At 45.4% G+C, this 14,922-nt stretch overlaps 1 protein-coding gene across 1 annotated transcript; it reads right to left on the reverse strand.

The window, feature by feature from the left end:
• Positions 1-138: 138 nt before the first annotated feature.
• ECSIT (ECSIT signaling integrator) lies at positions 139-14,505 on the reverse strand. Its single transcript, XM_045852942.1, has 8 exons — positions 14,370-14,505; positions 8,978-9,096; positions 5,429-5,846; positions 4,840-5,063; positions 1,520-1,577; positions 1,264-1,412; positions 981-1,086; positions 139-471 (listed from the first exon to the last, which is right to left on the reverse strand). Exons 2-8 carry the CDS (start codon positions 9,071-9,073, stop codon positions 224-226), a joined length of 1,299 nt encoding a protein of 432 aa, XP_045708898.1. The 5' UTR covers positions 9,074-9,096; positions 14,370-14,505; the 3' UTR covers positions 139-223.
• Between the last annotated feature and the right edge of the window lie 417 nt (positions 14,506-14,922).

Here is a 14,922-nt window from a genome sequence, read left to right on the forward strand (position 1 = left end):
TTGTCACATGAAGGCAAAGGGAAGGCCAGGGATCCGACCTTCCTATCAGTCCTGGATTCTGGAGAGCCCTTGAGAAGCCATGCCACGAGGCATTGAAGGGGCAGGGATGTTACACTGCCAGAGAGGAGGGAAGGCAGCCCCAATCCGGAAAACTTTTATTTGCTCTACATTCAAAGGTAATCTCATGCTTTCACACCAGTCCAAGCCTGTGCCTGCTCAAGCCTCAGCTCTGGCCCTGCTGGTGTCGCTGTGGATCGTCTTCCTCTTCTTCCTGCCCATTGAGTGGTGGTGGGAACGGCTCCTCCAGTCCTGAGGATGCCTGGAGCTCCCCTGTGGACGCTGCTAGGCGGAAGACCACAGGGATCTTGGCTAGGGCTGGGTTGGTCTCCTGCAGGCCCTGGATCCACTTGGCCAATGTGGCCTGGTCATGGGCACCTGCCATACATATGGCGAAAACAGGGCCTTCCTCCACTGTTGGGAGAGACAGGCTCTCAGAATTTGTGCAGTGGGGACTGTGCCAGCCCCCACATCCTACCTCATGCCTACACCACTTACTGGAAAAGGGCAGGGGCTTTAAGCTCCCTTTCAGTGTGTCCAAGCCTTTGCTCAGGATATGTACTCTGCCTAGTCTGCCCATTCCATTCTTCACCTGTGTGATACCTCCTTCAAGATTTCACCAGAAAGTCCTCTCACTCCCCACCTGAGACTGGGTGGTATGCTACTCCCTTGAAACTCCAAGAATGTAACTTGCCTGTTCCCCCACTGGCCCTGTCCTGGTCATACTCAGTAGCCAGCACAGAGGTGCTCTATGACGAAGAAATGACAGGCCTGGAGCCTTTCAGGTGTGTGTATGTGTGGACTTGGGCATCTGCTGGGTCTGTGTTTGGTATCGAGGTGGGGTCTCAGCCTGGGCCCCACTCTTGGACCCCACAGGCCACACCTACCCTAGTGTGTGCAGTCCTGCTCATCCTTGTTTTTACCTTCATTGATGTCAAACTCATAGTCATCCCAGCCGCTCCTCCCGTAGTCCAAGTCCAGCTGCATCGGGTAGTAGAGGTTCCATTCCTCTGGAATTTCTCCCACTTCCTATTCCAGGGAGGAGGGTGCAAGCAGAGTCAGAGGCCCAAGATCTTGCAGCCACCTGTAGCCTCCCCACTACCATCACCAGGAACTGTTACCCCCCTCACAATCTCTGAGCCCCCACCATCCCTCAGGGCAGTGCCAACCCACCGCACTCTGTCCATTTAAGATTTGCGTCCTCACCCTTTCCTCAGGGGGCACCAATTCTGCTCTGAGGATGTGGTAGTAGACACATTTGTTGTGCAGCCACAAAGAGAAGGGGCCCTCGACGAAGATAGGCCGGGCTGGGTTGTGGCGGGCCAGGGCAGCCTGTTGATCAGGACTCTGGATACCTGGTGTGGTAAAACCCATACCCAACGGGCCCTGGTGAGGTGCTGTATCCAAAGGCCCAAGGAGTCCACCCAGCAGGCTTGGTGAAAACCCATGCACAGGGCCTTACCTACAATGTACTGCTCAGTGGGATCCGCTGTACCTGTGGAGTCTTTAGATGGAGGCATCTGCAAAAAAGAGTAGGGGTGGGCCCTGGTGGGGTTGCTCAGTTGATTAGAGCTTTACCCTGATAGGCCAAGGTTGCTGTTCCATCCCGGATCAGGGCAGATACAAGAATCAGCCAATGAATGCATAAATAAGTGGAACAACAAATCAATGTTTCTCCCTTCCTCTCTCTCTAAAATCAATAAATAAAAACTAAAAAAAAAAAAAAAAAAAGAGTAGGGGGTGGAAGCTTGCAGCCCCCAGCCCCTAGGAGGAGCTGGGGAGAAATGGGGAAAGATGGGTCCCAGCAAATTTTGGACTTGTCTACCAGGCATCCTACATGTCACTCAAGCCCATTCCACACTCCTCATGTCTATCCAGTTCAGCATAATAGCTGCTAACATTTAAGAATGCTCACACATCGGGAACCCTGGAGCCCACCCACCTGCATTAAAATCTGGGCTCTGCCAGTCTGTGTGACCTTGGTCAAGTTGCTATACCCATGCCTCAGTTTCTCCAATTCAGATAGGGGTAATAGCAGCACTTACTTGAGATGGTTCTAAAGTGCCAAGAGCAGTGGCTGGCATATAAGTAAGTGCTCAGTGCTTGTGAAATTTAGGGGGAAAAAATCTCACATAAAACATTCCAGGAAGAAGACCCAAGAAGTCATAGTGGTTGCCTTTGCAAAGGACAGGGAGGGAAGGAATGCCCTTTTGTATATTAATTTTACACACTGAATGTAATTCAGAAAACTAAATGAAATTTAATTTTTAAAAATGCACATACGGCCCTGGCTGGTGTGGCTCAATGGACTGAGCACCGGCCTGCGAACCAAAGGTCACCAGTTAAGATTCCCAGTCAGGGCACATGCCTGGGTTGCAGGCCAGGTCCCCAGTAGGGGCGTGTAAGAGGCAACCACACATTGATGTTCCACTCTCTATCTCCTTCCCTTCCTCTGTCTTTGAAAATAAATAAATAAAATATTTTAAAATGCACACATGCTTTGATTGAAATAGCTGAGAGTGTACACTGTTGGCACACATGTTGTCCATTCTTTCAGGTTAAAAAGAATTCAGGTGGATCATGGGTACAAATAGAATGGACCACCAACCATATAATTAAGTGAAATCAGCAAAAGGTAAACGCAGGAGATGTGTAATGCTCTGCCATTGGGGAAACACTTTTTTTTAAATTAAATTTTACGGGGTGACATTGGTTGATAAAATTATATAGGCTTCAAGTGTATAATCCTGTGGTACGTCACCTGTATATAGCCTTCTTTAAAACCCAAAGTCAAATCTCCTCCCATCACCATATATATGATCTCCTTTAGGAGAAACATTTTCAAAAGTTTATTTTTGGGGGTGGAAAAAGTATATATTTTACTCTTGGGCCCTTTTACTGGACAACATATTTATACTGATTTTTCATTTCAAATTTAACAACATGGAATTTTTAGATACACATTTAAAAAAGAAAGAGACAAGAAAAAAATTTGATTATATAACTTTTCATACTAAAAATCTTGTTCCTATCAGTAGTAATATATGTACTACCCATCGATATATGACTTACCATCGATATACATAAAGTTTTGATATTACTACTATCTATAATGCAATGGGATTGAATAAAGGCTTTCTCTGCAGATCTTATTTCTTAGAATACATGTCACTGAGGATGGGCAGTCAGATGACAGTGACTTGGAAGATTTTTTCTGTCATTGGTCACGCTATCAGATATTTAGCTACATCTATTTGTTTTCAATTTTGGTATTTTTTGTTTTAGTTTTTTATTTTTTAAGATTTTATTTATTTTTAGATAGGGGAAGTGAGGGAGAAAGAGAGGAAGAGAACCATCAATATGTGGTTGCCTCTTATGCACCCCTACTGGGGACCTGGCCTGCAACCCAAGCATGTGCCCTGACTGGAAATCTAACTGGTGACCTTTGGTTTGCAGGCTGGTGCTCAGTCCATTGAGCCACACCAGTCAGGGCTTCTTTTATTTTTAAAAACACAATAAACAATTGCATAGTTTAAAAGCCAACCCATTTAAAATAAAACCATGTCTCTAGTCTATTCCTGTTCTCTCTACCCCATCTCCTCTGCCTGCCCAGAGATGAACATTTGTATCCATCTCTGACTTATCCTAGCATTATTTATTTTTGTGAAAATAGGTAAACAGGTATACGCACTTTAATTTTCCTTCTTACACTGAAGATAGCTGACTATACTACTGTGCATACTTCATCTTTTCACTTTGCATTTTTCACAAATCTTTGATCGCGGTGTCACAGTCTAGATGCACAGTTCCCTCTTGATGGATACTTGGATTGTTTCTATTCTAAATCTGGGTAGTGTCAGTGATTTTACCATGCTTTATGTATGTATTTTTCATAGCGAGGCCCAGGAAGATAGAGTATTTATATATATATATATAGGATACAGGTGCAAAAAATATATATATTTGCTTGCAAACACATAGGATCTCTGGAAGGGGACATGGAAATGATCACCTCTGAGGGAGACAGGACTGAAGGGCCAGAAAAGGAGAGAACTCTTCACTCTGTGCTCTTGTTTACTGTTTGGCTTTTTAATGCATTACTTTAAAAAATGAAGAACTGAGTTAGATGCCGAGTTCTCTCACTGGTTACCTCATCACCCACTATCCTATGCCCTCTGTGCTTTCCCCGCACCATCCAACACCATCCACATGGCTACCGGAGAGCACTTGGGAAATCGCAACTCCCTCCAGAAACATGATTTTCACCCCATGCCTCTTCTAGGCTCTTTCCTCACCAACACGTTCAAAAACAAGCTCTTTAATCCATTGTAATCCTACCCTCTTCTCCCCAGCCCCAACCCCCACACCAAAGGAAGACCTTTCAGCATTTCCCTAGACCCTGGCCCATGCTGCTCCCTCTGCCTGGAATACTCTCTCTGACCCTTCTGTCCTGCTTAAGCTCACCTTCACTTCCTCCAAGAAGCCCTCCATGGCTGCCCCTTCTGGGCTACCATGGCCTCCTGAGCTTCTCCATCTTAGTAACAGTGGCTCTGAAAGAAACTTACCAGGGTTGGTCTCCATAAGCAGACGAGTTCTATGAGGGGCTCTCTTTGGATCCCTTGTGTGGCCTGGCATGACTGGGGCCCTCAGGACACGGGGGCAGGATATGGAATATTTCATTTACAGTGACTGAGCAACCAACTTGGAATTGTGGCCTGTTAGGCTGAGTAAAGGGGGACCCAGCCCTGGGTGGCAGCTGAGGGTGTAGACAAGGGTAGATACCTGGTAGACGGTGACTCTGGCGCTGAGGTCAGGCTCTATATGTCGCAGGCCCAACCTGGCCAGGTCAACTGGATCCTGAGGCAGGTCCCGGGGCACAGGGAAGGGGTTGACGTTCTTGAAGCGGGAGAACCACAGCCTCATGCGCACGAACTTGAGCATGGGATGGCTTTTGCGCCCAAATATCTGAATCAGCAGGAACTCTGTCTCCTTGTTGGGCATCACCCCTGTGCCAGGTGGATGGCAGGAGAGCCTCAGGGATGGGGCAGAGAGGGGAGACATCGGAAACAGAGACCATTGGAGGGGCCCAGGACCAAGAGGAAATTATGGTGAGGGTCAGGTGGAAAGAACCAGAGACAGCAAGAATTGAGTCAGGAAATTGATGCCAGAGAGGGAGGAGAGAATCTGAGAGAATTTAAAGGGAAAGTCAGAGGGAGAGAGGAAAGAGATGAGAGGCAGAAAGAGAGACTGGGAGAGGGGGAAGTGGAGCAGGCCAGACAGCGAGGACACACATCAGAGCCAGAGTAACAGAGAGGCCCAGACCTGGGAGAGGTGGGCAGCCACTCCCACACCCTGAGCCTATTGGCCTCACCGTGGTTCTCCATCTGCTCCAGCACAGCAACCCCACACTCCTGCTGCCGTGGGTAGTGGATGAAGATTCTCTGGAAGATGTTGCGAGGACGGAAGACCTCCTTGGGGAAGATGTCGAGCAGCAGGTTGTAGACTGCCAGGTCCTGCTCAACACCATACTCCCGCATCTTGCGCAGGGCCAGGTAAATGAAGTCCACGTGGCCCCGCTTGTGCACGTTGTGCTGTCCAAAGTTCTGCACGGCTCGCACAAAACTGGCCTTGTCCCGGGCCATATCCGGTGACTGCCTAAACAGCTCTTCGTGGGGTGACAGGGCCTTGGTGGGCCCTCGCAAGGGCTCAGGTGGGCTTGGGACCAGAGATGAGTCGGAGTTGTGGGTGGCTGTACTGCAGTGGAGCCCTCGAGGGGCCTGGGAGGGTACCTGGGGACAGAGAACCACTGTTCAAATCTGGTACCTCCCAGTGCTTCTCAGGGACTGCCAGCTGGCTCTTTCCTGGGAGAGATGCCAAGGGGCATCCCTAAGGGCCTCTGAAGAGGTGTGTTGTGGTTACAAACCCAAGATCAGGCACCACGACAGACTGGAGAACACAATGGTAAAACCCCCACGGAGGCAATTCAACAATATTCACCATGAGGACAAACATACCCTCTGTTGCAGCAATCCTGCATCTGGTATTTAAATCTGACACCTCTAAACACACTTGTACCTAATGACTTTTGTGCATCTGTGTACCAGTGGAAATGGCCCCAATGTGCATAGGCAAGGAAATGATAAAGCAAGTGGCTGTGAACTTGGGGAAGGAGCACCTGCTGTTCTAAGACACACTGAGGAAGTCTCATGTTACCTGGATGGGCTTCAAGGTATATACAATAGATCCTCATTATCTGAAGATTCTGTATTTCTGAATTTGCCTATTTGCTAAAATTTATTTATAATCCCCAAGTCAATAATCGCTCATGGCACTTTCCTGGTCCTTCATGGACATGTGTGGTGGAGGTTGAACAAGTTGATGCTCTGCCTTCTAATTTTGGCTCTGATGCACGTTTCTTGCATCTTTTTATTTTTTGTGTATGTGATTTTGCTTTTGAATATGGCCCCCAAGTGAGTTGCAGAAGTGCTGCCTAGCATTTCTACCTGCAAGAAGGTCCTGCTATTGCTTACAGAAAAAAATACATGTGGTAGATAAGCTTCATTTAGGCATGAGTTATAGTGCAGCTGGCTGTGAGTTCAATGCTAATTAATCAGCTATATAGATATTTTTAAAGATTTTGCTCTGGCTGGTGTAGCTCAGTGGATTGAGTGCGGGCCTGCATACCAAAAGGTTGCAGGCCCAGGTCCCTGGTGGGGGGCTTACAAGAGGCAACCACACACTGATGTTTCTCTGTCTTTCTCCTTCCCTTCCCCTCTGTCTAAAAATAAATAAATAAAATATTTTTAAAAATAAAGATTTTATTTATTTACCTATTTATTTTAGAGAGAGGGGAAAGGAGGGAGAAAGAGAAGGAGAGAAACATTGATGGGTTGCCTCTCATATATGCTCCAAGGCATGTGCCCTGACTAGGAATCAAACCCATAGTGTTTTACTTTGCAGGATGATGTCCAACTAACTGAGCCACACCAGTCAGGGCAAACATATATATTAAATAAGGTGTGTTTAAACAGAAACATACATACAATAAGGTTATGTATTGAGTGGTTGAAGAAAATGTGACAAGAGGCTCACAGGAAGCTTATCTCATCCTCCTGGGAGCAAAAGTTTAGGAATCACTAATTCAGTGCATGCAGCAACCTTACACATCACAACTGTGTGAGCAATGAGAACTGACTACATGCGCGTATATTTTTTGTGTCTGTGAAATATCTCTGGGAGGAAATATGGTAAGCCAGTAGCATCACCTGTTGCCTCTGGAGCTCAGCAGAGGCCAGACAGGAGGACAGACCCTTGTCATGATGTAACCTCAGAACTGTTTGAATTTTGAACTATGTTGTCTATTGTAACTAACTGTATTACCTGTTCAAAAGATAAATATCCAAAACTGAGTTAAAGACAGGCAAAAAACCCATAAGAACAAAAACCAAGATTAAAAAATGCAGATTTTTGGAGTCAGCAGGAGGCTCAGCTTGACTGTTCTCTGCCAAGTGACACCTACTCTACAATGCAGGCCTCAGTTTCCTCATCTGTTATGATGGCATCTACCTTGGGTTAAGGAGATCTTGTTTCCAGAATAAGGAGTCCATGGTGCTGGGAGCAGACCAGATCCCTCCATAGCAGAAGTCAGCAAACCACTGCCTTAGGGCAAACTGCCTGCATTTGTCAATAAAGTTTTATTGGAACACGGGCATGCTCATTCATTATGTCTGGCCTATGGCAGAGTTGAATACTTGTGATGGAGACTGTGTGGCTTGCGAAGCCCAAAATATTTACTATCTGACCCTTTATGAAAAAGTGTGCTGACCCCTGCTCTACAGATGATAAGCTAACAAATTTCTTATTTAAATTTGAATTGAATGTTTACTGAATAGTCTTATGTTCCAGGCATTGTTGAAAACTTATTGTACCCATTTTACAGATGAAGAAACTGAGGCCAAGAGGGGGGAACTGGGCTGCATGGTGTAACACAGCTGCAGAGCAGCAGAACTGGGATTGGAGTCTCCACTCTGCTGCCCCAACAGCCACCCTGAAGTGTTGCTTACATAAGGTGACATCAAACAAACAAACAAATAGGCGTTCATTTAAAGTGAAAATGTAGGCAAGTAGGTGGTATGGGCTTAAAACAAAAATTGGAAAGGCAATTCTGGAATACCTAATAAAAGGAGAGACCCCACAAGGGAGATAATGTAAATGAAATGCACAGCGCAGGGCCTGGCACAGAGGAAGGACTCTATAAGAGAGCATTTAATAGTATCACTACCACCATCGTTGCTCTTGTTGCAATCTATGGCCATTGATCAGCCTTGGCCATCTGGTCACTTTGGGTAAGGGACAGAAATTCAGTTTTCCGCCCACATCCTTACCAGTGGATGTAGGAGTTACTCAGAGGTACAACCCAAATGCAGTTAGCTCATACATCCTTCTTTCCTTTTTTTCTTTTTTTTTAATGTTATTTATTTACTTTTAGAGAGAAGGGGAGAGAGGGAGAAGGAGAGGGAAAGAAACAGCAAAATGTGAAAGATACATCAATCTGTTGCCTCTCACACATCCCCAACTGGGGACCTGGCCCACAACCCAGCCATGTGCCCTGACTGGGGATTGAACCAGTGACCTTTCAGTTCACAGACCAGCGCTCAGTCCACTGAGCCACATCAGACAAGGCTACATCCTTGTTTTCAAATTCAACCCTCTGATACATGTGGGCAGCAGCACTTTTTAAAATGAGTAAGAAACATTCAGTGGGCCCTCAGAGCGGATAGACCAGCCCACATCTGTCTCTCCGCGCCCCTCCCCCACAAGCTGGCTTTACCATGGGGTGGATTCTAAAATGCTTGGGAGCAAATCCCAGGCCTGTCTGCCTGCCTTTCTCCACCCTGATGACTGCTTGGCTGGCAGTTACCTGAGAGAAGGGGGCTCTCGTGAGGATGGTGCCACAGACGCCTCTCCAGCCCTGAGAGAGGCTCCGGGCTAGCAGGATGCCTTGGGCCCAGCTCATGCCTCTGCTTGTTGGACAACCACCTGGATGAGGGAGAAGAGACAGCATCAGGCTGGCACCCCGTCCACCAACGGAGATGAGACTCCTCTCTTCGGTAGAGGCCACATCCAGACTGCACAGCTAAGTCACCAGCCCCACTGGTTTCCTCACCCGCAAGAAGGAGCTTAAATGACTGCTACAATCAGGGTCCTTGCTCCACTATCTGGAGGAATTGCTATCATGGTCCCCTACCCTACCAGGCCATTTTTTAAAAAGTTTTCAATTTTTTTAAATACACATCATATTATATTTTTCCATTACCATTTAGTCCCCTATACCTTTCTCCCCCCAGCAATCATTGCCCTGTTGTCCACGTCCATGAGTCCTTTTTCTTTTTCGCTCAATTCCTCCACCCTCTATCCTACCCCCACCACTAGCTGTTCTCCATACTAGGTCATTTTTTAACTTTAGTCATATACTATACAGTCCACCTTTTAAAGTTCATTTTTTTAAGTATATTCAGAGTTGTGCAACCATCACTGTAATCTAATCTTAGAACATTTTTCTCGCTCTGGAAAAAAACTAACCATCACTCTCATTTCCCTTCGTGCTCAGCTCTAGACAAGCAGTAACTTTCCATCTCTATAAACTTGCCTACTCTGGGCGTTTCATACAAATGGAATCATAGAACACACGTTCTCTTGTGGCTAGCACTTGTCTATTCCTTCTTGAAGATTTTATTTATTTTTAGAGAAAGGGGAGGGGAGGGAGAAAGAGTAGTGAAGCATCGATGTGAGAAACATTGATTGGTTGCCTCTTACACGTTCCCTGACTGGGGACTGAACCTGCACCCCAGGCATGTGCCCTGACTGAGAATGGAACCCATGACCCATCTCTTTGCAGGACAATGCCCAACCAACTGAGCCACACAGGTCAGGGCAAGGCTAGCACCTTTCATTTAGCATGTTTTCAAGGTTTATCCATGTTGTAGCATGTATCCAACTTCATTCCTTTTAATTGCCAAGAAATTTCCATTGTATAGATACAACGTTTTATTTATCCATCCATCAACTGATGGACATTTGGGTTGTTCCCGCTTTTGTTTTTAATATTATGACTAACGCTGCTAAAAACACTCATGTAGAAGCTTTTGTGTGAACATGTGTTTACTCTTCTCTTGGGTATATACTTAGAAGTCATATTGCTGGCATATATGGTAACTCAATGCTTAACATTTTGAGGAACCCTGAAGCTGTTTTCCAGAGTAGCAGTACCATTTTACATCCCCACCAGCAATGTATAAGGGTTCCAATTTCTCCACATCTCCACATCCTTGTTAATACTTATTGTGTCTTTTTGAGTACAGACATCCTATTGAGTGTGAAATGGTATCTCCTTGAGGTTTGGACTTGCATTTCCCTAATGACAACGAGCTTTTCATGTGCTTATTGGCTATTCTGTATCTTCACTGTGGAAATGTCTATTGATCCTTTGTCTATTTTTAAAAATGGGTTATTTCTCTTTTTATTATTGAGTTGTAAGAGTTCTTTATATATTCTGGATACTAAACCTTGATGATTTAAAACTAATGTCTCCCATTCCTTGGGTTGACTTTGTACTTGTCGTCACTGCAACACAAGTTTTACATTCTGATGAAGCCCATTTTATGTTTTTCTCTCCTAGTTCTGCTCGTGATGTTGTAACTGCAGAACAATTGCTGAGCCAAGGTCATGAAGATTTTCTTCTAAGACTTTTAGCTCTTATTTTTAGGTGTATGACCCACTGAGTTTTTGTGTATTGTGTGAGAAAGGGGTCCAGTTATCCTAATACTGTTTGATGAAGAGACTATTCTTTCCCCATTTTATTGTCTTAGCACTCTCACTGAAAATTAATTGAGCATAAATGTTAAGGGTTTATTTTTATTGTTTTCATCCTCCAAATTTGGTGTCATTTTTATCCAACAAATAGATAACCAGAGTACATGCACAGGGAAAGTTGGTAAGAACCAAGGTCCCTGCCCACAGTACAGGGCTGGTTCTCATAATCCAGTTGCCCCATCCTTCACAGCTCCTCAGGTGTTCTGGGGATCTGGAGAACCGTGTTCCCTTGCTTCCAAACTCCTACAGAATGCAGCACTTGTACATTGGAGTCAGGAATGCCTGGAGAGACTCTCCAACCCAAGAGCTTCATCACACAAAGAACGTGAAGCTCACAGAGATAGAGGGATTAGTTGGTGACAGAGCCAGGGCTTCAGGTTGGCTCTCTTGACTCTAGGTACCATGCTCCAGCTATAGCACCATGCTGCCTTCCCATTCAGCCTGGAACAGGGCAGGCAGAGTCTTTAACCCAGATTCTGCCAAGCCTAACTCCTTTATTAGCAGTTACTCCGAGAGCCACAGGAATGCTGCTTGCATGAGACCTCAGAATTAATCTGCTCTCCACAAGCTCATCACACTGCCTATAAAGGCAGACTGACAAATGATGCCCCTAAACATTTACTGATTACACCATCTTTGAGCCTCTACCATGGGCCAGGAAATGAGTTAGGTATAGATATAAGGGACACACATGAATAGGATAGAGTGGCTTCCCTACAGCTATCAGCCTCAGCCAGGTCACAGACATGACCTGCTGCAATGCTATATGAAGTGAGTGTTCTTACAGCATTATTAATAAGTACCATGGGGTCATCAATAGGCCGCTTCTGGAAGAGTAAAGCAAGGTGTCACTTGAGCTGGCCTTGAAGAATAAGTAGGAAAAGACAAAGCAGGCATGGGATGAGAGTGCAGGCAGAAGGAAAGAGAAGACAAAGGTATGAAGGGAGAGTCAAAGCCCAAGCATGCTTCAGACCTTCAAGTATTCTGGATGGCAAATGAGTCAGGGTTATGGTGGAGGGAGATGGGAATGAGAAGCCAAAGGGATTTATTTCTGGGCTCTCAGTTCTATTCCCTTGATTTCTATGTTGGGGCTTATGCCAGTACCACACTATTTTGCTTATTGTGGTTTTATAAGTTTTAAAATCAGGAAACATAAGTCCTCCAGCTTTGTTCTCCTTTTACAAGATTGTTTCAGCTATTCCCAGTCCCTTGCAATTACACGTGAATTTTAGAATCAGCTGCAAATTTCTGCAAAAAGCCAGAGGGATTTTGACAGGGATTGTGTTGATTCTGTAGATCAATTTGGGGAATATTGGTGCCTTAATAAGAATATTAAGTCTTCTGATCCATGAACATGGGCTACCTCTGTGTTTATTTAGATCTTTTTTATTGTATTTTTTCCATGACCATTTATTTAGTTCTTCAATTTCTTTCAACAATGTTTTATAGTTTCAGTGTACCAGTCTTTTATTTCTTGTGTTAAATTTATTTGTATTTCATTATTTATGAAGCTATTATATATGGGAGTATTTTCTTCATTTCTGAACTGGTCATTGCTAGTACACAGAAATAGAACTTATTTTTACATGTTGATCTTGTATGTATACTGCAACTTTGTACAACTCGCTTATTGGCTCTAACAGCTTTTCATTGGATTCCTTGTCATGATCATGTCATCTGCAAATAGATTTACTTTTTTAACCAAATAGATTTAACCAAAGCCAGTGATTACTTCTCAGACCTCCTTTTGCTTGATTTCTCAGAAGCATGTGGCACTGGTGAGGCCCTCCTCCCACCTTTTCTTGACACTTGGTTTTCTTCTCAGCACCCAGGTCTGTTTCGCAGTTAATCAACAAAACCCACTTCTTTCTTTAAAGTTTACAATGTTTGCAAACTTGAATGTGCAGACAAATCACCTGGGATCTTGTTAAAAGGCAGATTCTGATTCAGCAGTTCTGGGGCGGAGCCAGACTCTGCTACATATCTGACAAGCTTCCAAGTGATGCTGCTGCTGCAGGTCGGGAAACCACACTTTGAGTAATAAGTTTGCAGAATCCCACATTCTGGATCTGTCTGTCTACTCTCCTGAGATGTGTCACCAACTTGTTCTCTCTTCTTTGTATTTCTGTAGGCATCTCTAATGGTTCTCAAACTTTGTTCATATTAGAGTTATCTAAGGAGCGGTTTAAAATCCCCACGCCTAGGCCATACCCTAGATATATTAAATCAAAATATCTAGAGGCAGGGCTGGGCATCAACATTTTGGCACATTCTGATGACTCCCATGTGAAGCGAAGATTAAGACCTTAATTTAAACCTTCACTACTCAAAATGTGTTGCAGGGATCAGCCACATTGGCATCATTATCTGGGAGCTTATTAGAAATGCAAAATATCAGCCCTAACTCAGACCTACTGAATCAGAATCTGCATTTCAACCAGAGTCCAGGTTTCTTCTCTGTGTGTTCAAGTCAGAAATGATGATCCATATGCTGATGGATCCAAATGTTGATTGCCAGCCCTGAGCTCCAGCCTTCATACCTCACTACCACTTTGGCATATACCCAGTCGTTTCAAACTTAATTTGCTTCAAGCTGAGATCCCTGCTTAAATGTGTTCCTCCCCATCCCAGCCAATAATACCACCATTCCTAGTAATTCAGGCCTAAAAGCTAGAAGTCATTGCTGAGTCCCCTGTGTTCCTCTCTCTCTACCCCATTCAATCCATCAAATAATCCTGGTGACTACTTCCAAATTCACCCCAAATGCATCCATTTCTCTTCATCTGAAGGCCAGCACCTCTTTGCCAGCCTCCCACTTATTTCCTTACTTGCTTCCAGTCTGTTGTCCCCACCTTGGCCAGAGGGAGCTTTTTAAAATGTGAATTAAATTCAGTGTTCTCTGCCTGAAATTGTTAATGGTATTATCACACTTAAGATAAAATCAGATAGGGTCTACCCCTCCAAACTCAATTCTTATTACTGGCAGCTCCAGCTATACTGTTTCTTGAACAAGCTAAGTTATTCCAGTCTCAGAGCCTTTGCACTTGCTTTTCCTTCTGTTTGGAAATTTCTTCCCCCAGATCAGTCCCCAGCTGTCTCTGGTCATTCAGGCCTATATTCAAATGCAAGGCCTTTCCTGACAGCTTCCCCACTCCCTATCTAAAGCCCCCACCATCCCGATGAATGCATTTTTTTTTTTTTTAAGCAGCTACTGGCATCTAAAAACACCCGTTCCTTTTATTTCTGACTTGTTCAATGTCTGGCTCCCCCAGTGGACGGAGGATTTTTGTCTGTCTTCCTCTGCTGTGTCTCCAGTACCCGGGACGGTGCCTAGTATATGATAGGCGCCTAGCAAGTATCAGTGGAATAGGAAGCAGAGCCAAATTTCTACAAAACGTCTGTAATTTTTAAATTTGAACCCCGTAGTGGAGTGTACCTACAGCAACTCTGAGGCTGGCTGCCAGAATTCTGGGTTCGTCGGGAGAAAGAGGCAGACGCGGGTCGAATTCCAGCCTGCGTTCACCTGCGGTGTGACCTCAGGAGAGAGCCTCAACCTCTCTGGGCCTCAGCTGTCCCTTCTGCAAAATGGGAAATTAAAGACGTGAGAAGGTGAATACACAGAGGGCAGTTTTTCCCTGCACGTCCCTGACCAGTAATCCAAAAGGTCATGGGTCCCTGGGTCAGCGGCCAGGTCCCCCTGGGGCCACCCTCCCCCGCTGCCAGCCTACAGTGGGCCGCTCCGGGGCCCTGTAGTTTGCAATGGTCTCCCGACGCGCGACCTACCTACTAACGCAGATGGCCACGGACTCTGAGCCGGCTGTTTCTTGCTGCTGGAAGTCGCCATGTTGCCCGAAGAGTTTCCGGGTCACGGGCCACTAGGGAGACAGTAATTCTAGAGCGCCGATTTAAAGAGGTCCCACCCAAAAGCGAGGGGCACCAATAGGAAGGGGGAACGACAGTGGTACAGCCTCACAACGAGCTAAGCCCCGCCCC

This window comes from Phyllostomus hastatus, unplaced genomic scaffold, assembly GCF_019186645.2.
Source record: "Phyllostomus hastatus isolate PE091 unplaced genomic scaffold, TTU_PhHast_1.1 phas_contig_98, whole genome shotgun sequence".
NCBI classification, from domain to species: Eukaryota; Metazoa; Chordata; class Mammalia; order Chiroptera; family Phyllostomidae; genus Phyllostomus; species Phyllostomus hastatus.

Excerpts from the sequence above, each read along its gene's own strand:
- ECSIT (XM_045852942.1), bottom strand. The coding sequence starts at position 9,073 with ATGAGCTGGGCCCAAGGCATCCTGCTAGCCCGGAGCCTCTCTCAGGGC. Across the intron at positions 1,087-1,263 it reads TGGTGCCCCCTGAGGAAAGG|GAAGTGGGAGAAATTCCAGA; the intron begins GTGAGGACGCAA and ends TCCCTGGAATAG. Across the intron at positions 472-980 it reads TGAGTTTGACATCAATGAAG|TGGAGGAAGGCCCTGTTTTC; the intron begins GTAAAAACAAGG and ends CTCTCCCAACAG.